This window comes from Ostrea edulis, chromosome 5, assembly GCF_947568905.1.
Source record: "Ostrea edulis chromosome 5, xbOstEdul1.1, whole genome shotgun sequence".
Lineage (NCBI taxonomy): Eukaryota > Metazoa > Mollusca > Bivalvia > Ostreida > Ostreidae > Ostrea > Ostrea edulis.
The window spans coordinates 62,027,727-62,051,803 of NC_079168.1; the positions used below are offsets into that span (position 1 = coordinate 62,027,727).

General features: G+C 35.1%; 1 protein-coding gene and 1 long non-coding RNA gene across 8 annotated transcripts in view; both read right to left on the reverse strand.

Moving 5' to 3' along the window:
- Positions 1 to 2,163: 2,163 nt before the first annotated feature.
- Positions 2,164 to 11,569, reverse strand: LOC125648875 (uncharacterized). Its single transcript, XR_007360474.2, has 4 exons — positions 10,883 to 11,569; positions 10,000 to 10,209; positions 9,023 to 9,078; positions 2,164 to 2,555 (listed from the first exon to the last, which is right to left on the reverse strand). It is a non-coding gene; the product is annotated as an uncharacterized LOC125648875 (long non-coding RNA).
- Positions 11,570 to 13,047: 1,478 nt separating this feature from the next.
- LOC125648853 (phosphofurin acidic cluster sorting protein 2-like) overlaps positions 13,048 to 24,077 on the reverse strand; it is a 328,050-nt gene continuing 317,020 nt past the window's right edge. For 6 of the 7 annotated variants that reach the window (XM_048875849.2, XM_056165014.1, XM_048875852.2 and 3 more), the window contains 2 exons: positions 23,913 to 24,020; positions 13,048 to 22,261 (listed from right to left, as the gene is read on the reverse strand). In XM_048875849.2, the coding sequence (XP_048731806.1) occupies positions 22,146 to 22,261; positions 23,913 to 24,020 (224 nt within the window). In that variant the 3' untranslated portion in view covers positions 13,048 to 22,145. Of the gene's footprint in view, positions 22,262 to 23,912; positions 24,021 to 24,077 lie in introns of those variants that run through there. The other variant, XR_008802948.1, reaches the window with a different exon arrangement.

Below are 24,077 nucleotides of genomic sequence, written 5' to 3' on the forward strand. Positions count from 1 at the left end.
TATCAGATTGAAAATTCTCAATAGAAAATTTTCGAAAATCAAGCATAGGAATTTCACACTGAATTTCTTGATGGCAGACATTTTGTAACATGTTCTCCTCCACATCACATTCTTTTTCATAGGAATTGCTTGACACAACTTCAGTTTGACATTGAATATCAAATTCATCAAGTTGTAAATTTCTAGGTTCATTTGCAAGTGATGATGTTCTGTGTTTGTATCTCTTGCCCCTTGGTGACTCCTCTATATTCAACACATTTGATGTTTTCTTGTGACATGGAAATATTGAGGGCACTGCATTTTCTCTGAGACATGACCTGGCCCCTACAAAGTATTTGAAATCAAGTCTTAGATTTTGAGACAAATATTTGTGAAATTAGTATTTGCCCCCCCCCCCTTTAATTGGATATTTAATTAACCTCCTATCAAATCTATCTCTACTACAAATTCACATTTTTTAAATACTACAAACAGCAAATATTTTATTTCGAGAATGAACTGAAAATAATTGCAACAACTCCCTTTAAGCTATGTTTTCTTGTATTACTCTAGTGTCTTATTAAACACCATTTATACAATGCATTTATATTCTTGATGGAGACCTGCTCCTTCGTGTGGGGCGACTGAACCATGATAGAAGACCAGCTTCTAAGTCGGTGCACTAGGATAACAAGTCTGCCTCTTGTCTTGTGGAATGAACCAGCCATCAAAATGAAATGTATAATCTGAAATGGTAGAATAAGAACCACAAAGCAACACGAACTCGTGACACAAATATTAAAAACGAAACAAAACAAAACTAAAATGCTTGAATATTAAAAGTATGCAATATAAAACAAAAGTGAAAAGTGATAATAACCTAATAAACCAGCTAGTCTATAGTCACTCGAGCGGAAATGGCTGTGACACACAACATCGTATTTTCCTGGCTTCCACGGACGCTTAGTTCTCTCATCCATTCTCCGGACTGCCACTATCCATTTTAAACGTAATTCGGAATCCGATGGAAAATGGTGTCCTCCAGAGTTGGTGCATCCTGGTACGCAGCAATCGCGTGAAATCGTAAATGCAAACAAGTCACTAGTAGATCTAAGGTAGCAGGGGACAGTTTCGCACTATAGGCCCGGTCAACTTTTTCAAAAAATGGAATTACCCCGTATTTGAAGTGATATTACATGTGTAAAAATGTATACAATAATTTTAGGATGCATGTCAAATGTAGCTGAGTGCTTAGTAAAAATGTTGATATACAACATGTAGGTGTCACCATGATTCCTAGCATATAGATGGGTGCAAATACGAAACTAAGACACGTGGTCAGTTGCTGAAGAAATTCCGGTGAAAACATGCAGGGTCTAGCAAAAGGTCTGTAGCTGTGAGGGAAGGTGGATGGCCCCATATGAGAGGTAGATTTTTGAGAAGGGCAGATAGGGTTCTTGATTGTGCACAGTGTCTAAATCCCCATGTTTGGTACTGTGATGGTGTGGGGGTGGTGCGGATTAGCCCAAATGAGGGAAAATCAAAGCAAAAAAGGGGAACCTGCTCAGAGCATGTTTTGTGCACCAGCACCAGTATTTATAGATTACATGTAATTTAGGGTCATAATTTATTAACTACACTAATATGAAATACAAGTATTGACATAAAATGGAAATATGATTTTTCATTAGTCTGTCATAATCTGACTTTGGTGTATACCCCCTATCCACATGTTTCAAAACCAAAGAAACTGTCCCCTGCCACCTAACGTCTTTTGTAAACAATAGGAATTCAAGCTTCGCAGCGATATCAAGCGCACGCGTAACCACCTTTAGAACAGTGGCGACATCTATTGGGGTAAAATCGGCGAATGTTCCCTAATCCCGTTACAATTCGAACTAGTTAATCTTTTGACCTGAAAATCAATGGGGGTCATATACTACCAGTGACCCCTGTATGAAATATCACTATCAATCAAAGGGTTCTGAAGAAACTGGTCAGACATCAATTGTACTGAGTATTGTATTGCACCTGGTGACCTTTGGACCAGAAAATCAATAGGTGTCATTTTCTACTGCAGAAACTGCATGGAACTTTAAAATTTATTGAAGTTTTTTCAGTGTTACTGTAATTTATTTTGACATACCAGTAATTAGTAAATTTATAATATTAACACAAAACAACTCATTTTTGCAATGTTGTTTATTCAACAAACATGGATAACAATGTTATCCAAACAACACAATCATCTTTTTGAAAAAATCATTATAATAGTGATTTTCCTTCAACTGTTCAGTAATGAATCCTTATTCAGTAGGCTCACATAAGACACTTGCAGGTTAATTTTGCAATGTTTTAGTTACATTAGTCTTCTGACACCAAAACTTGATCTAAACTAAGTCATGGTGTGTCCTTAGGAGAATAGACTACCAGTTTACTGAATCAGGTTGGACTTGTGTCGTGAGGTGTGTTCATTGACTGTAAAACTTGCAGGTTTTTTTTTTCATTCTCAAGAGCTCTTCTTTGTCTTCTATATCATATAAGAGTCATGGAATGCATCTTCTGCTCTTCAAGTTCTAAAAAATGTGTTGAACAAATATTGAAAGTACGTTCATCTTATTTTTCACATTTTCATACAGTACACACCTAATTCAATTTGATTAAATTAAATTTACATGTACAAGATCATTCATGATGCTAGAATAGTAATTTTACCACTTAATTAATTACTTAATTGATAGATTATCATGCCCGCCCGCCCCTCAAAAATCATCTGTGAAATAAGCATAGATTTATATATCTGGCATTAAATTATGTACTTCTGTTTGTCATTAATATATTTCTCAGAAAATAAAAATTTAAAAATTAAATCTTCCCACAGTCTGCCCCATACTTTTTGGTGACCCTGGATGATAATCTTACTAATTAAGTTGAATTGGCCTAAAGGTGTCTTCCCACTTCGCTAAAATTCTGAAATATGTACGGGTGACTGGTTTTAGCTAGACGGGAATGGTGCACAGGTAAGGGTGTCAAAGAACAAAGGAAAATAATGACAGGTAACCTATAGTCTGTTTTGTAACACATCACAGGTAATTTGGTTTAGTATTAAAATTGGGCAGTAAAATTCCATTTCAAAAAAAAAAAAGAAAAAAAAAAAAAAAAAAAGAAAGAAAGACCTGAGATTAATTCTTTAGTTTTATACATGAAACACATTTAGAAAAGGACAAGGGACATTTTTGGCCAAAATTGGCCGCGCTTCAAAAGCCGACCATATTTTGCAGGTAGAAAGGTGAAAATTTTCTCGTTTCATTCATATATAACATGTACCATCTATTTGTTGCTGATATTGAGAAAATAACGTTACAATATTGCATTGTTTACTCTGACGCTGTCTTCCGACGGCCGCTTTTTCGGAACAACGTCATCGACTTCATATGATTCTTCTAGAATATTTTTCTAAAAGTTATAATTCTAACTTTTTATATAAAAATACTAATTGAGATCAAAGACTATTAAAAACTGGCATGCTATGGAAAATACATTATGCATTTACATGTAACTTTATCGTGTTCACAATCTAATTAAAACTAGATCTTCCATCCGCTCCCCAGTTTTCGATACGTCGCCACGCGACGTATCGAAAACTGGGGAGCGGATGGAAGATCTAATTTTAATCAGATTGTCGTGTTCATAGACATTTTGCGGCAGAATCTTGTGTTAATTAGAGTGAGGAAAATAATGCGTGTATTTGCCAAAAATTTATGAGTAGAACGCAATCATATTTTCGAAGGCGCTATTCGATGTCTTCCTATTCAAATGAATTATGGAAAATAAAATGGCTTGGTGATAAATATAAACACTTCGATTGAAAACGTCGATTGAGTCGGATAAAATTACTTGTTATGTCATGTACACCAAGGACTATATATAACAGGTCTGCTTACACGTGTATGTAATATACATGTACATGTTACAATACATACGAATATAATATGTCGGCCTGCATGCTGTGGGTATTTACAAAATACATTGAATAGAGGTACTAAACGATACAAATTTATGTTGCATGACTGGGATATAATTTTCTTGGGTACAGCAAAACACGTCAAGTAATATGCATGTAACTTCAGATGGTATATTTTATATAGCAAATATATTTTAAAACCTCACAAAAATGCGTCCGTGTTTATATCGTTACATTCCCCTAAATCGTCAACAAAGAGTAGTTCTCTCTCTCTCTCTCTCTCTCTCTCTCTCTCTCTCTCTCTCTCTCTCTCTCTCTCTCATTGCGTAGTTTTACTGATGTAAACACATTAAATGTGTATGTATATATCTGGATCATGTATCAGTTATTCTTCAAATGGACTCTGAGAAGTTGTTTCAGTACGTTTATAGACAATGTGGTATATTTAACATAGTCCTTGAAACGTAGGGCATCCGACCATCATCATCTTCCAGCGCCTGAAACCACACATCCTCCACTTGGTGTTCAGGAATCAGAGGGAAAACAGCTGATTTTCTAACGAAGCGACCTCATAAACTAAGAGAGAGAGAGAGAGAGAGAGAGAGAGAGAGAGAGAGAGAGAGAGAGAGACTTTTAAAATCCATGACAGGACTAAACCTTCCAGTGTTCTTGAATTATTCCATATTCTAGGATGTTCAAATTTTTGTTTAAAGTGTTACATAGTGAAAATCATATTATTAGAAATTGCTATGATAAATCATATTGCAAATGTGATAGAATGAAAAATTGTAACAAATACTGGGCTTATTGTGTGAAAGAAAAATAGTTTGAGATTGGTCTAGGGTAAATATTTGATGTGAACAAGAAAATACTACATTTGATTTGGAAAAAATTGAGTTATATAACTAAGTGAAAGATTTAATTCATTCATCTTCAAAGTGCATTGTTTACAAGCATGTCATAGATCATTTTTTCTTTACAATATTACCGCAATGTAAACATATACATAATGATTATTTTATCTCTTGCCTAAATGTATCTTATTCATATTGTAAATTTGACACTTATTCCTATGTTTTATTTTGAGTCAATCTGCCCTTTGTTTACATGCACATTGTACATATTCATAGTGTTTACATTTTGTAACATGTGTGATCCAAATTATTTCAATTGCAATTACAATTAGTAATCATTCCACATTCCAGTTGAATCACTTTTATTTACTGAACATTGTTCATTTCTTGTTTTACACACTTTTTTCCTGTCAAAACGTGATCGCCATTTGTAAGTTACAATAATATAAGTGCATATGCACTTATTTTCCAATATCAGCAATTTGAATGTTATATATTTAACCATGCTCTTGTCTCTTTGAAATAAAATACAGTTTACACTAAACATACATAAATAAGCATATGTTAAACCATCAATCAATTACACTATCTTATCCTTTAAAAATATACTTATATTTGTACATCTCTAGACAATGTCATTTATATATTAAAACATTATTTAAATCTTTGTCATTTCATACTGATAAGAAGAGATATACTTACAATATACATATATGTATATGATTTGCTTTCATAGGCCTGACTGATAATTACAGGTAGTTAGTCTAAAACAGACTATACCCAGGGACCACTCAGGTGTGAAAATCACAGTTTTAGCTAAGTGGGAATAACAATTTCAGAATTTTAGCTAAGTGAGAATGAATCGGCCTAAAGGATGTTATGTTTTGATACAGTTTGTATACATGTGTTTATGCTGTATTGAAGAGCTATTAATCGTGTTAATACTCATAAATTAACAAGATGTCCACAAACCTTATTGGTTACCTGAGTATTAATCAAATTTAAAAAAATTCAAAGTATCACTATAGCTCTAAGGGCTACGAAATCCATGTTATACACTATATATGACTCTTTTGGACCCACATTCACAACCCCGTGTTTTCGAAATTCGCAATTTTGGTACCCCTTTCTGTTTTTCGTTCATAGGCATTCAGCTTTATTTAAGGTAGTTCCACCCTCCTGTGACGTCATAAGATTTTGCGGAGTCAATGATTTAATAAGATTTATGCATAACATGAACATAAATTGTGTTCGAGTCTTTTTCAATAGTTATTGTAAAAAATCTTGTATAACCATAAAATATTTCAAACGTATATGAATAATCAATGAGCTACATTTTCACCATGCTATACGAGTTATTTCCCCCTGATTACAGGGAGCGCGCAGCACATTGCTGTCCTCATTTGATGGTGTCAAGTAAGGAATAAATAGAAAATTTGCAATTTCTGATTGCAATCAATTGCCAGTTAAGGAATTTTTCTAAGAATTAAGTGTAATGACTTGAAAACAGTATAACTGAACAAAAGTCTTTGTCACTGATTACATGTAACTGTATGTGGCCCTTTTGTGTTTTTCTTGCAAACAATGTATGGTCATGATGTAACAAAGTATGTAAATATTAACTAGTCCTCAATTCTTTGATGTCCTTAGTATATCAGCAATTCTTCATTATTAATTTCTATCAATATTTTCGACAACCAAACACAACAAAACATGCAATAAAATATGCCTAAAACACATGTACAACCAACGCATACATGTATATTATCAATTTACCGTTTCACAATGAACAACACTACTTGTTGCTAAATGTACACCAGATGCCAATAAACAAAGCATGTTAATTATCTCAAATTGGCATCTCTAGTGTAAAATTTTTGTTAAAATATTTGTTTTGCATGTGATTCAATGTTTTGAAAGTTAAATTTTGTGTACATCAACTTACAGATCTTCTTGTACTTAAATTACTCAGATGAGCACAAAAACAATCAGCAAGCACATAACAACATTTGAACAATGGATCTGCCTCCTTTTATTAATACAAAGTTGGTTACATATAGTTCTATAGATAGGCTGTTCCCCCCATCTTTTAAAAAAAAAAAAAGCATTGTCATGAATGTTAAAAGTTAACAGATGAATGGAACTGAAAGATCAACCCTTGCCACCTTCCTTCTTCAGCTTTGGATTTAAAAAAAAAATTACTTGTCAAGAATTATGATGTCATCCCCCACCCCTCATCACATGTATGCTTTCATTGTGCTCTTAATTCTAGGTGTCTGTTGTTTTAAAAACTGACTACTGAAATCTTCAGTATTAATTCCATAATTTGGACACAAATAAATTGTCAAATACACTTATACCCCCCCCCCTTCCCCAACTCTACAATTTGACGAAGTGTATATCTTAAAAAGTTTTCTCCATAAAATTGAAGAAATCAAACCCTGGTTCTAATGGCCCTGTCACACTACATCACGACCTCACTACGTTCTATAATTTTTTTTGATCGTGGTGAGATCGTAGTGCGAACGGCATGAATTTGTAATTTTGTCTGTCTTCACGATGTTACGGCGTCCTCACTACGCTCTTATCACGACTTCACTACGATTAAACTACGGCCTTGTTACGATTCCACCACGTTCTCACTACGTTCATCAAGTTCTTACTACGCTCCCACTACGTCCATCACGTTCTAACTACGTTCTCACCACGACTCCCACGACTGCAACACGAGTTTCCTACGCTTCTGCCACGATTGTACCACGATCTTACTACGATTGTACCACGATCTTACTACGGTTCTACCACGTTTCCGCGCCGATGTCGCCACGCTTTGCAGCAGCTGAATCAGATCCAGATTCAGTATAAATACAGCTCAGAACCTTCAGGACTGTTGATCCTCCATCCTCAATTCATTCATCAGTTGATCATAATAGCCAAACTGAAGTCTTTTTCAACAGAAAGCCAAGGTCGTACCCAGCAAGATCTACGCTGCCTTACGATTCTCCTCCTCCTTCGCCTAAGTAACAATATAGCAGCTTGGTCGTTAAGTGCCATATACTGAATATGCATCAACATCTCCATCAACATTTCTTGGTCTGGCCTTTCCATGATTCCAAAGAAGCAATGGTCATATGCAACTTTTGTTCAGTTTTTATACCAGTGTGTGGGGGAGAACAGAACGTGATTCGGTCGTGGCTTGCGCGCAGTGAAATCGTAGTGAGGACGTATTAAGGACGGGATGATCTTGGTAAAAACTTACTACAGTCTTCAACAACATACATGTAGTATGGACGTGCCGTGATCGTAGCGGAATCGTGAAGAAAACGTAGTGAAAACGGGATGGTCGTATAGAGAGCGTAGTGGAATCGCAGTGCAGTCGGTTTCTTCTGCATCACGATCCCATTACGATGCTACTACGACCATGTCGATCTAAATACGACCTTAGTACGTCCTTACTACGCTTCCACTACGATCAAATTTGACCACGACCGCACTACGTTTGTTTTGAGCATGTTCAAAGTTGCTCCACGACCATAAAGACCTTACTACGTTCTTACTACGACGTACCCGATCGCACTACGATCATCAATTTTTACATGGTCGTAGTGCGAACGTGGCCTAGTGTGATGGGGGTATAAAACAAAATTCTCAATTTTGTTATAGAGCATTTTTAAAAGTACCGTCAATCCAGAGTCTTACAATCTATGTTAATTCCCCTTGTCCCAAAGAGGCTTAAAAGAAATTTGAAAAGAATTGGAAGGGTGGTTATCAAGAAAAAATATTAATGTTCAATTAACGTCTTATGATGACTGACGCAGACAAATAGCAACATGTAGGTCACTTGAGTGATTCTCAACATTGACCTAATTAGAATTAATCATTTTTACAAATGATACTGAGCTCATACACATGTGTACATATATATGTGCGTCATTGGCAACAAAACAACTAGTCTTTTTGAGTATGCTAATTAAGTGAAGTATAATTTTTTTTAGGAAGTTGTGATGAAAACGTTTCAAGTCATCATGTCGCATAAAAAATGGATGGTCTCATGTGATTATTCTAGAGAATTCAGTTTCCATGCAGGCTCTATAACCAAGAAACTAAACCCAATGTACCACATTCCCCACATCTATTAATTTGTTTTAGGATTTATAATACTGGGATTCAAATTTGAATTTCAAATTATGTACTCAATGTGTATGTATTCAAGCTGAATATTTACCTCCTCAAAGTCAGCAACTTTCTTTAGGTGAGTTGCACAGTATGATGCTCATACAGCTGAAACACAGAAAAGCACACATTCATTACATAAAATAGTGGTCATGTACTTTGGCCAAAATATGTGATTATTGGATGAAAAAGTAAGAATTCAAAAGTATTTGAATATTTACAATTTACATTTAATATTTTTTGATTTACTTCAGTTGACAGGACCTACATGTATTAAAATTTGAGGGCCCAGTTACAGGACCCAATTCAAAGTCATCAATTTTTCATCATTTGATTTTTCCAAATCAAGTGTCCTAAAGTTCATAATTACAGAGATGAGAAAACTTTAAATCATAATAGTATTTGTGTGATTTCGTCTGTAGATTAGAACCATCACATATTAGTGGGGGGTTACCACAGGTAAACAAACTTGAAGGTAGCCTGGCTCACCAATATATATGATTTTAACAATCTTTATCTAGAATGCACACAGGACATTCACATGTTTGTTTTTATTGTAAACTTGACAGTCAGAGAGAGAGAGAGAGAGAGAGAGAGAGAGAGAGAGAGAGAGAGAGAGAGGTCATCACTTAGGATTACATGTATTATCATAAATTAAACCTAATCCTTTTGAAAATGTCCACATGAAACATTATTTTATAAGTATTCCCCAATTTTACAGATCCTGAACTCTGTGTAAATGTGATAGGAAACTCCCTGAGTGAATGTTAGGTAGGGGACATACTTATTGCATCACATCCGACTAAAAAAAATGAGAATGAATATATTCTATATTGTACACCCATGCAGTAAATGACAGGACTACTTACAATGTTCAGTCTAGATGTATACCCCTATAGCTGACTAGCCTTGGCTGGCAGTATAAAATACATTGGGGTTCTCATATGTTTACTATAAGCCAAATTTTCTGATACATTTTATTCAGCCTTTACTTTAGAATTTGGATTCTAAATCAAATAGAATACTTACGTCAATACAAGTTCCAACACGGCAAGAGGCAGGGCTTTTTCATACTTTCTATGAATATGTCTGTCAGCCTTCTGTTTCCCTGGTCATTTTTTTAGTCGGATGTGATGTAATAAAGCGTTAAATTCCACAACATTTACTTTTTCTACGAATACGTAGACGATTGGATGCTAGAGTCCGGTGACTATGGCAAAGATCAAACGGATTTGTATTCTATGAAATAAACCGGAATCCTTTAGCACAATTGAAGATAAAGATCGTGGTAGTGAATTAAGTGAACAAAGAGCATCTGATATTGATAAACTTCTGAAGAACAAATTGAATAAAAACTCAATTTCCACTAGTCTCGTTCAACCAGACACTCGGCTGTCTCCGTAAATCTCCGACGAGCAGAGAGTCTGGTAAAGACACGCGATAATAACTGTTACCGCTAGGGAGCGCTAATTTAGTTTCCATTGGATTCTCTCTGACATAAACAGTCAATTCCGAAATTTGATGCTAATTAGTTGATCCTTCATTAGTGATACTAATGGGAAAATCATTACTACATGTACAATAAAAGAAATTACGCTCTTTGTCAGCTGGAAATTGTACTTTCACTTTTGCCTCCTAAAGTAATTTTGATAAAACGGTTTTACCATTTCCCGTCGGTAGAACAGCAAATAAATCCTTTCCTTTTACAAAAGTTTTTATAAACACTCTAGTTGTAAATCCTTAAGCTAAAACGGCAAATTCAATCTATTACAAATTTCTTCGGTAGTCATTATTTTGAAGGTGTGTTGAATCAACCAATCAAATTAAATACCGAAATTTTGGTAAGCCTCGTTCTGACGTTACAAACGTTATCGCGTATCTTTACCAGACTCTCTGCTCTTCGGATATTTACGGAAAAAACAGAGTGTCTGGTTGCACGAGACTAAATTTCCACCTCCTGCCATACTGAAAACAAATGAAGGCTGTTCATATCTCCAATACAAGAGAGTGTTACAAAGGGCAATAACTCTTTCTGGTGTATTTTGGTTTGTGCACCAGAGGAAACTACTGGTTTATGTGTTTATCTTTGGTTTCTCCACAAATGTGTTTCTGTACTTTTTAAAAGTAAGATTCAATACATTTTACTAGCATGTGAGTTTACACCAAATGACTGGGCAAATATATTTTATCCCTCTCTAAAAATTACATATATCAAACCCTTATACATCATAAAAATAATTATTTCTATTGTTTTCAAGGATTAAATAAATACAAAAAAAATTCTAAAAGCTAAAACCTAGCTCAAAATAATTTTTACAATTGTTGTTTTTATAAACAATAGCGTTTAATTTTTGATTATTCAAAATACATGTATAACATACATGTACATATCTTGTCCAGCTGTTGTTAGAGGATCGGTTTCCATGGCAACCGTTGCTAAGTCAAACCTTTGCATGTCCTTTTTGTTTTATATCTATCATAATATTGTTACACACAAAGTTTCATCAAAATCTGTGACATACCGTGGCCACTGAATTTTGATAGTTACATAGAATCAGTCTTAAGTACCTAAATGATTTCCTGATTTATAAATCTGCAATACTCTGACCAGTAAATCATACGGTATAAGGATTCATGCACAATACAAGGTAAATATTATACTCTGATACTTCCCCTCATTGAAGATAGCTGATCGGCACGGGCTAAGTGTGTCGCAGTCTGTACAATGGTATTTACTGTTGGAATACGAATGGAGTTTATCGTTATGTTTCATGGATTATGCAAATAAAGGGAGTTTTACTTCTACTTAGAGTATTTTCGACAAGTGTACACATACATCTCCTTTACAGATATTACGAGTAGACCCAGGTAAATAGTCGTCCGCATTCGATGCGTTTTCATGGCGAGCATACATGTGACGTGCATAAGTACAGTAGTATTTATGTATTTGCATTTTGCTTGAAGTAAGTGTGAATGGTAGAGATTTTATACTCTTTGCTTAATCCATTTTATCAATAATAATAATAATAATAATAATGTGCGGCATTTATATAGCGCATTATATAATTTGTAATTACTCTAAGCGCTTTAACAATGTAAAATGTAAAACATGATAAGATTAATCAGAGCATAAAATATAACATCCAAATAAAACAATTTAAACATTACGAGTTCATGCGACAAACCAGCCTTTACTTTAAAAAAGAATATATTACAAAATATGGTTATAAGATTTCCTAAAAAGATATGTTTTGAGGTTTGTCTTAAAACTTTTGACAGTGCCACACGAATGGATGTCTCTCGGTAAACTGTTCCATAGTGTGGCAGCTGTTACATCAAACCTTCGATCTCCATAGGTCTTTGTACGAACGCGGGGTTATCAATAGATAATAGATGAAATATTTCTCCGCGTTTTTGTATAGTTTTGACATATTTACTGCAAATGTACGTACATTCAGATAAAGAAAAGGCATTCTATATTTATTTATCCAAAGCTTTTAGAATGATTTACTACTGTACGATATGTTTTTTGTAATTTTGAGCACTGAGTTGTGTTCCAAAACGTGATTTCATTTCTTCTTGATGTCCTATAAATTAGTATCGGAGATGTACGTGTTACCTGTCGAAGCTACCCGCACAGGTAAATCGAAGACACTGATGTGAAGTGAAGCGTAGCAAAACTCGCCCCCTTATATATACCATGCGAACCCTGATACATATAACAATAGAATATCCAACTAATATGGCGGATTAGCAGAGAAATATGGCGGACATATAGAATTATACTATATTTATTAATTCATGTCAGCTTTAAGGAGGGAGGAAAAACGTAGTAGTTCGGGCTATATAAGGGGTCCCGGGTTCGATTCGCAGTCAAGCCATAAATTTTCCTATATTACATGCCATTAGAGTGTCTAGCAGGGGAAATGTCATTCAAGGTGTCCAGCAGGGGGTATAATGTAATCATTTGGAATGCTTACAGAGGGTAATGATGTAACCATTAGAGTGTTTTACAGGGGGTATGATGTTATTCCCCTTCATATGGTAGATCAGATTTAAGACCTATAACTCAGCAACCTGGTTATTCACTTTTTATTTAAGTACAGGTGACAACAACTTTGCACTGGGTGACATCAGGTCTGGCAGTCATCATATTGCAGTGCATCCCAAAATCATAATACAAAATAACAAATCCGATATAGCTGGCTATTGTAAAAATAATCGTAATAAAACATGCACTACAGAGAGTCATGTTCCTCTCTCTGTCACAAAGCACACGTCCTGACTATATTTGTTGCATAATACTGTGTAAAAAGTTTTCATAAGAAAAGCAAAATAATCAATACAACTGTAAGAATAAAATTTTACATGCAATGCATATTACAAGCAAGATTTATATCGAGTCTTGAATTGATTCTAAAATTTAATTTGCTAAAATATGCAAATTAACATCTCAAATTTATTGCAGAAAATCATGAAATAAAAGTCAAAATTTCTAATGTCACTTATAGTTTTCAGAAACTTTACGCAATATCTGAACACAAAATGTTGGAAATATTATCATTAGCAAAATGTATTCCAGGTCTACCAACAAATAAAAAATATTCATGCATGTCTAAAATTTCCTTTTCTAAAATGTGTCGAATAAAAAATTTGTATACCAGTCATATCGACTTAAAACTTTTTTGACTAGTACGTCGACTTATGAAAACCAAATTTTAGCAGACCACCTGCAATAAAAGATTTTGTGGTACAGACATTGATCGTGAACTACAACAGGATCAACTCTACAGTTCCTAACGGTACTAATTGAGGACACATACCGAGAGTTCTGACTAGTGTACTCAGAGACATTGATATACATAATGCCACACAATAAACCTACAATACCATTAAAATCTACAGCAACATTTTATGGTACATTACCATACAAATAGAGCTATTAGTTTCAAAAATAAGAAATAACAGATGAAACAACTTCAGTGCACCATCACAAGATTTCAGAATCAGTAACTGTATACATGGTAATTCTCAACAAACATTTTGGCAAGCAATTTTTTCTATGGCGTTTAAGGTAGTGATTGCAAGGCATCACGTGGTTTATTCATGTAGTATCTAAAGAGACTATTTTCGTTTCTGATTCCGGAATACATCACACGCTTGAGCATTAGTTATGACAGCCGGTGGAAATAAAGACTTGTCAGATATAACCAGACGCAGGTTAAAGTGAAAATATGTTTAGAAATATAGAAGTAAAAAAAAAAATAGAAATAAAAAATCCCTTACGTTTTAATTATATTTTAAATGATAGTCATAGTTTAAGTCTCCATAATACATGTAAAACCTTGCTACCGTTAATTTTCAGTCTTACAAAACGTAAATTTAATTCACAAACCACCAGGCCTATTAAAATTAAAATATATAGTGTTATAAATTTCATAACATGTATACAGTGTCCATATAAATTTAAAATGCTAAATATATAATATCCAAGGGAAACCGTTATGCCGAGGAAACAGGTTACGTAAACGCATCGTTTGAGCAAAAAATATTGATAATTCCCATCATATCTTTACATACACTATACATTTTAAACACTTTATTTTGCTTCAAATATTTCCATCGTCCACTTTGAGATCGTCAGCTAAGAGGAAATCGAGGGAGTCTTCAATATGTAACGTGGACGATAAGAGAAATCAGAAAGAATGTAGTTCTGAAAACAGCTAGCACTTGCTGTTAAGGTAGTCGGACGTTTCGGCCCAAAAGTTGGACATTTCGGCCCTCATTTTTTGGGTATGAGACACTTCGGCCCATATTTTTCATTTTGCTAACATCACCCATTATTATTGCGTGTCCACAGCATTATAGTAAATTGACACTTCGGCCAGTGACATTTCGGCCCAACGACACTTCGGCCCAAATATTAAATAATGACATTCATGGGTCAATTCCTTTGGATTTTATATAATTTGTTTTTAATTCTTCATTATATTGGTCACAGTTCCAAATTTTACATAGAATAGTTCTCACAAATTCATATCTATATGAACTTAAGATTAAAGAATCCCCAACATGTTGTTTCTGCAATAATGAAATTGAATCAAGTGAACATCTATTTGCTGAGTGTTATCTAGTAAAGGAGATTTGGAATGATATTGAAGAGGGACTTTTATACAAGTTTAGAATATCTTTATCTTTTGACAGAACAACAATATTATTTGGTATATATGAAGAAATAATGTAGTAACCATTGATGATACAATATCCACTAATGATATAAAGTTGCAATATAGTGGTCAGGATCCTAACAACTAATGACATAATGTTATCATTATATACTAGAAAAAAAATATATATATTTTAAAATCCATAAGGGAACAAAGGAAAGAAATGAAGGAAAACATTGATAAATTAAAAAGCTATAATCCAAGAGAATTTTGGAAATTAATCATTGGCAATCAGAAGACAAAGTGTAGGAATAAATAGATATAAATACTCTTTTCAAATACTTTAGAGATCTGCTTGAAGCCGATTATGGTGGAGGGGAGTTCCCGCATGTTGATGTAAAGGAACGTGAACATATTGATGATATTATAAATGCAAAAGTTACTGACGACGAAGTCAAGAAAGCTATTGAAAATTGATAAACTAGTAAGTTCATGTGTGAAAATATTCAATGTTATATTATATTTACCAAACGAGCGATTAATGGGAAATATTATTTTGTATCCGTTTCTTTTTGTCATTTATTTGAACGATTTAGAAAAGTTTTTCATTGACAAAAATATTACAGGACTGTCTGTAATAGGTCAAGAACTCTAAGACAAGTTATTTATATACCTAAAAATATCAAAAACCAGAATGTTGGGTTACTGGGCAAAACTCTTATTACAGAGAGATGACAAACTGTCAAAGGTTTTATATAACTTTATAAATTTGACAAGGAAGATTACTTCCCTGGATGATGTCTTATGATATATATTAGTTTTGTAAGTGAGTGTCATTCAGTATGTATGTATGTATGTATGTATGTATGTATGAATGGATAAAATAAAGATTGGGAACAACGACGGCGTCAAATAACGCCCAAGTCCCAGAGAGAAAATAATAAAATATAGGACACCCCAGCAAATTGCGAGGTATCCAATGAGTGTGTTGTTAGCAGTGAATCGTTTGTTAAAAGGGCATGGACACGATTTGAGCTGAAAATTTTCAAACCCTATTTTTCCATTTCTACTGTTTACAATGCTTAACTAAAGTATTTTTAATGGCCAGCCAAAGTTAGAATTTAATGTAGCTGTTGAGTTACAAGCAAGATATCATACTCAAAATTCATCGTTACGTAAACAAGGCCCGCGTCTTGTTTTTGTTTACATATAGATGGTTTATGCCAAACACTAGAAACTATTTAATCATGTGTCAGTGCTCGTCTTTTTAAAAAATGGGCCGATATACTATGATGTTGTTTTAAAAAGAAATATGTGTGATATATAAAGCAGAATAATAAAACGTATAATGGGCCGACATGTCTCAGTTTTAAAAACAAATTGGGCCGAAGTGTCTCAAAAATTTGGGCCGAAACGTCTGGACCGAAGTGACGAAATATAAAAACCAAAGGAATTGACCCATGACTGTCATTATTAAACATTTAGGCCGAAATGTCATTGGGCCGAAGTGTCGTTGGGCCGAAGTGTCAATTTACTATAATGTTGTGGAAACGCAATAATATGGGTGATGTTAGCAAAATGAAAAATATGGGCCGAAGTGTCTCATACCAAAAAAAATGAGGGCCGAAGTGTCTTGGGCCGAAAAGTCTTTGGGCCGAAGGGTCCAATTTTTTTGGGGCCGAAACGTTTGGGCCGAAGTGTCAAGGGGCCGAAATGTCAATGGTCCGAAATGTCTTTGGGCCGAAATGTCTGACATTCGCTGTTAATATCTTTTGCTCAATTAGTTCACTTAATTCTTGTAATATAAAAAAAATAAGAAAGTTTTGTTGCTGATAATCGGTTGGTTTGGAAGGAGAAAAAAAAACAACCCACGTCACAAGTAATATGCACAGTTTACATCGGCTGTATTATATTTCCCCGCGTTTTTGACATACATTTACAGAGCATGTATACAAATACAAGTAATTTCAAACAGAAAGTAATACATACATCTCCAAAGCAACAGCACCATCATTCTATGTGGAATAAATTCAATAATAAACATCAAAACCTTTTTATAGTTTTAATACGAGTTAAAATAAATGCATGTAAGGTGCATATTTATCGTATTATCACCTGTACCTGCAGCATTTATATAAAGCGGGGAGGGGGGTAATTATAGTGCTCATAAGCACCATAGTAATCCTAAAAACCAATATTGATACTTTCAGGAAAAATTCCTAACATATTAAAACATATGTAACAAGAGGAACTGCGAGCAATGCTCACCAAGAATACCCCCTTTTACCCCAATCTCCCAAAGGGCGTTGTTATTTTTAATAGTTATAAATAAAGTGCACCGCCACGGCACATGATACGCCCGTCATATATTGTTAACAGTATAGATTGTACCCATTAAAACATTTTTTTTAAAATATCACCTTAATTAAATGTCACAGTGACCTTAAAGTATGATGCGACACACCTTCTGCCTAAGATGCATTAGTTGACCAATTTTGGTGATTCTAGGTCTAATAGTTTTCAAGTTATGAGCCGGACAAGTTTTTGCCATATATGGCCATATCTTCTTAATGAAAAGTCACAGTGACCTGGTTTTAATGTGCGACACACCTTCTACCCAAGATGTATCTACAGACAAAGTTTGATGATTCTAGGCCTTGTAGTATTTAAGTTACGGGTCGGACACGAAAAAGCTAACAGACGGACGGACATGAACGCCATACCATAATACGGACGTCTTAAGATGGGCGTATAAAAAAGAAAGGGCATGACAAAACCTTGGGTAGTCTCTTCTATAGGAGTGCACTTGACCTTTGACCTCAAATTCAATAGGGAACATTTTCGTCCCTTGGGTAGTCCATATGTATGATATGGTGACTGTAGGTGGAAAGGATAACACTTTAGAGCCCGGAAATCATATTGTTACAATGCACTTGACCTTAAATTTGATAGGGCACATCTTCGTCCTATGGGTAGTCCATATGTATGATATGATGACTGTAGGTGGAAAGGATAACACTTAAGAGCCCAGAAACCATATTGCTACTTCCATGTCCAGTGAGCTTGACCTTTGGACCCCAAAATCGATAGGGAACATCTTCGTCCCATGGGTAGTCCATATGCATGATATGGTGACTGTAGGTGGAAAGGATGCTTTAGAGTCCAGAAACCTTTGCGTCTACAGACGGACTACCCGATTCCAGTATACCCCCCCCCCCCACTACTTTGTTGCGCGGGGGGGGGGGGGGGTATAAAATTTATATCTCAGGGGGTGAAAATACGTCTGCTTTGGTGAAGAACTGCCTTCTAAAAATAGCGAAATTGCTCATAAGCTGCTGTGCTTCTACTTCGTATGAAAATAAATGGTCATCTTATATTATATCAATTAAGGCTTTAACTTCAATTTGATATAAAATTTGAATCACGTACTCTTTTTGTATCAGCTTTAAACGCCATCTGAAACGGCGCATGTACCATTTATTACAGAAAGTCAACAAGAGGGGTTACTATGACAACTGTAGCATCATAATTTCTGTGAAAACCATATACGATATTTTCATAATGAGTTACAGATATTGTCAACAACAAAATATATAAAAATAAAAAAAAATTCATAGATTCATCAATTTCAATGACCCATGCAATCACTACCCTAACGCTGAACACAGTAGTGCATGTTCCTTAAAACATTGTGTTAAGACATCGTTTAAAATAATGATCTGAGGCAAATACAAAAGATAATGAAGTACACAATCATTTTCCTCTGCACCACAAAGAGTTTCACCTCAATTTGTGATATAACTATCTCACTTCTACAAAATCTTAATGTCAGGCAGCAAAATATGCAACAACAAAAATGACAAACAACAACGCTTGTTTGAAGGAAAACCGACATGTAATGAAATTCTGCTGAAAAAAAGGAAACATGATGAAATTTCATTGCAAAAGGAAATTGAAACTACAAATTCCTTGGTTGGGTATATTCTAGATGATGTTTGAGGTTCCTGGTGATATAATCCCATACTATCACTGTGGAGAACACCTCAGATCAGGGGGTCAGGGACAGTTTGAACAATACTGATGCAAGGTATAACAAGAGGCCCACAGGCCTTATCTGTCACCTGAGTACTAGTAAAAAGTATCCCTACTCCAAAGGGCTATGAAAACTAGAAAAAAAAATCCTGTTCTGAATATCTAAGCTAAATTCTAATATTCAGCAACAGTATAAAACAAGAGGCACTGTGAGCAATGCTCACTAAGAATACCCCCCCTACCTTACCTCAATCTCCCAAAGGGTGTTGTTAATAGGTATAAATTACTTCTTCTGAATGTAAAAAAGAAAGGGCATGACAAAACCTTGGGTAGTCTCTTCTATAGGAGTGTGCTTGACCTTTGAGCTTTTGACCCTAAATTCAATAGGAAACATGTTCGTCCGATGGGTAGTCCATTTGTATGATATGGTGACTGTAGGTGGAAAGGATAACGCTTTAGAGCCTGGAAACCATATTGCTACTTCGATGTCCAGTGAACTTCATCTTTGGACCCCAAATTCGATAGGGAACATCTTCCTCCCATGGGCAGTCCATATGTATGATATGGTAACTGTAGGTGGAAAGGATGCTTTAGAACCCAGAAACCATATTGCTTTTTCGATGTCCAGTGACCTTGACCTTTGGACCCCATATTCAATAGGGAACATCTTTGTCCTATGGGTAGTCCATATGTATGATATGGTGACTGTAGGTGGAAAGGATAACGCTTTAGAGCCCAGAAACCATATTGCTACTTTGATGTAAGTGCGCATGATGTTTGACCCTAAAATTGATAGGGAATATCTTCATCCCATGGGTAGTCCATAGGTATGATATGGTGACTATAGGTGGAAAGGGTAACGCTTTAGAGCCTGGAAACCATTGCGTCAGACCAGACGGACAACCTGATTCCAGTATACACCCCCCCTCCCCCACCTCCAACAAAGTATAAGAAGATGTGTTCTTAAAACTTCTATGCCCTCAAAAGTGCATACACTGATGAAAGGCTTAACATAATATAATATGTTTATTAACATTAAAAGTTATGACTAATTTGGACCCTTCCTAGAGTCATAACCCTGGATTGTGAAATTCACCATGTTTGATACATCTTTTTCTGCTATTCCCAAGTATGCATTTAGATTTTATACATGTCCAGTATCAGCAAACTTAAATAAGTCCTTCAAATCATTATCATAATTATTACACCACCCTGTTACCAAACCCTTACCCCTAGGGACATGTAATTTACAATTTTGGTAAAGGACTACCTGCTCTTTCTAAATACTCATTTAGATTCAATTTAGTATCAATAACAGTAAAGAAGATGTTATTTTAGTGTTTTTGCATGTACTACCCTAGGGTCAAAACCCCTACCCTGGGGATCATGAAATTTACAATTTTGGTAGGGGCCTTCCTGCTCTCTATCACTATGCATTTAGTTTTTCTTACACTTGTGCGGTTCTAGAGAAGATTTTAGAAAATTGGTCAATTTTGGGCAGTTTTTGCCCTGCCCCTTAGGCCCCAGGGGTGTAAGAGTCCTGAAATATACAATTTATGTCTCCTTTGTCCCCAGGATGCCTCTTACCAAATTTGATAAGAATTGGAATAGTAGTTATAAAAAAAAAGTTAAAAATGTTCAATTGTTAATGCACAACAACAACCAATTGCAATAGGTTACCCGAGTTCACTCAGGTGACCTATAAATGCAATAGTGATTTCCTACTTCATATTGGTTAAGTATATAAATGTTTACCAGCACAATCCTTTTCAAACAAAATTAATAGGTTGATAATACACAACAGCATATGGACAATTTTCAATTTGACAAAAGATGACTCGGGTAAATTAGAGTGAAATAGTGAGAAATATACAGGGAGACAATTCACCGTTTACTGGCCTTTAATCAGCACTTAGCACAATGAGACAAACTAAGACTGACAATCATTACATGTGGAAGTTCAGTTATGTGAAGTTGTTCAAGGTTACAACTAATGGTAAGTGAAATTACCATATAATTACAATGCATTTTCATATAACAAATCTTTTAGTTCCTTAAAATATAAATGAAGTTGCAATATACATTTCAAGGGAGTGAAAAGGATCTTCACAAAAATAATGTTACCATAACAATGCATGTACTAACCTTTCTTCTTACAGAAGCTAATAATCCCGAATCTAACACTACCAAGCTCTACCAAACACACCAGTATCACTTGGTCTTCAGAACAAAATTTACAATATACTATACACTAATCTTGTCTTTAGCTTGACTGTGCCTGCAGTTTTCATTTTACAACACATCCAGTCTCTGTAACATGTATGTAACAATAATTTGTAATTCAAAATACTTTTTACATCATCAACCTGATAATTGTGAATCTGCACATAAATTTTTCCTAGTTATTAAACTTTTTATTCAGACCTACGTCAGAGTCTATGTGTTTAAAACACAGATTGCACTTTCCTGGTGTGACGCAAATGTACAGCATCAAAAATGATACCAAAAGAAACAATTTGTGTACAATACGCAACATTTGATTGCAGAAGTTAAAAAGTAAAAGTATCATCCATCTTGATTCATTTTTAAAAATAAGAATATATACATGTATATACACAAAATAATTTGTTTGAAAGTCTAAAGCACCTGGTGCCAAACACCCACTGATCAGTGTAGTTGTGATCTCATAAACAGCGAAGCAGTCAAAGCGCTATTTCTGTTTAATGTAGACGTGCGAGCATTTGTCTACACCATACTGTCACTGGTGAGAATTATCACAAATTGTTGTCAAGAACTAAGGAAATCTGGCAAATACACTGGTAAGCAAAATACAACATGTTGACTTCATTCAAATACTCTATCGTATAAAATCTCTGATAAAAGAGGGAAGCCCTGAAATACAAAACTCCTTCAAAGGAAATTTCCCAGGATGCACCTTGATGGTGGCTGACTGTGAGACATGCTTATATGTAGGAATCAGACAGGGTCAGGGTTGATGTGGATGGAGATTGGGAAATGTTTGATGTGGGTCTGCCACTGAGTTGACAACTGGAAAAATTTCACCCCGGTCCACTCCACACCATCTACCATGACTGAAAAATGATGAAGAGAAAGCATAAAAACTACTGTCAAATAAGTTTTGATGGCATCTAGTATAAATAGACTACTTCTTAGCTCACCTGAGCTGAAAGCTCAAGTGAGCTTTTCTGATTGCCTAGCTGTTGTCCATCGTCTGTCTGTCTTGTCTCTAAACTTTTTACATTTTCGACTTCTTCTCCAGAACCACTGGGCCAATTATAACCAAAAACTTGGCTAAAAGCATCCTTGGGTGAAGGGCTTTCAAGTTTATTCACAAAATTGCAAGAATAGGGTGGGGTCATTTAAGAATCTTCTTCTCCAGAACCACTAGACCAGAAAAGCTTACATAATGCAAATTCATGTTTGTGAAAATCATGACCCCCCCCCCCCCCCCCCCAGGTGGTATGATGGGGCCACAATAGGGAATCAAAGTTTTACATATAAATATATAGGAAAATATTTTAAAATCTTCTTCTCAAGAACCACTGAGCCAGAAAAGCTGAGACTTACCTGAAAGCTTCCTGACATAGTGCAGATTCAAGTTTGTTAAAATCATGGCCCCTGGGGGTAGTATGGGGCCACAATAGAGGAACAAAGTTTTACATACAAATATATAGGAAAAATCTTTTAAAATCTTCTCAAGAACCACTGAGCTATAAAAGCTGATATTTACATGAAAGCTTCCTGACATAATGCAGATTCATGTTTGTTCAAATCATGGCCCCTGGGGGTAGTATGGGGCCACAATAGGGGATCAAAGTTTTACATACAAATATATTTGGAAAATCTTTGAAAATCTTCTTCTCAAGAACCACGGAGGCAGAAAAGCTGATAGTTACATGAAAGCTTCTTGACATAGTGCAGATTTATGTCTGTTAAAATGATGGCTCCTGGGGGTAGTATGGGGCCACAATAGGGGATCAAAGTTCTCAAGAACCACTGAGGCAGAAAAGCTGATATTTACATGAAAGCTTCCTGACATAGTGCAGATTCGAGTTTGTTAAACTCATGACCTCTGTGGCTAAGATGAGGCCACAATAGGGGATCAAAATTTTACATACCATTAAATAGATTTTTAAAAAAAATCTTCTTTTTAAGAACCATTGGGCCAAAGACATATACATTTGCATGGAAGCTTCCTGACATAGTGCAGATTCAAGTTGGTAAAAATCATGGTCCTCGGGGGTAAGATGGGCCGGGTTACAGTAGTGGATTAAAGTTTTTGCATACAAATGTATATGGAAAATCATTAAAAATCTTCTTATGAAAAATCACTGAGCCAGAAAAGTTTACAATTACACGAAAGCTATCTGACATAGTGCAGATTCAAGTTTAGTAAAATCATGGCCCCCAGGAGTAGGTTGGGGCCACAATAGGGATCAAAGTTTTATAAGCCAATATATATAGGGAAAATCTTTAGATATGAGCCAAGGTGACTCAGGTGAGTGATATGGCCATTTGTTGATCTGTTACTATGCCCCATAAGTGAAGACATTTGAAGTCTGTCAATCCAAAACTTCAACTATACAAAACAGAAACTTAATACTTTGTAAACTAAATACGGAAGTAATGTAACTGATTAAGGTCAATTACGAAGGTCAAAGTCAAATTTGCGACATTTGGACCTGGGCATGCTCATGGTACATAGTCTAAAAAAATACATACCTTTTAGGGAGTAGCTCTGAGTTTTGGTGGTACAAATCAAGCGGTTGATTCCCTCCACAATCTGACTCTTAGATTCACTTTCCTTGGCTTTCTTTCCCAGCCTCATTACTACAAATCATACAGGAAATACCAGCTCATAATCAAATATTTACATTTACTCTTTAA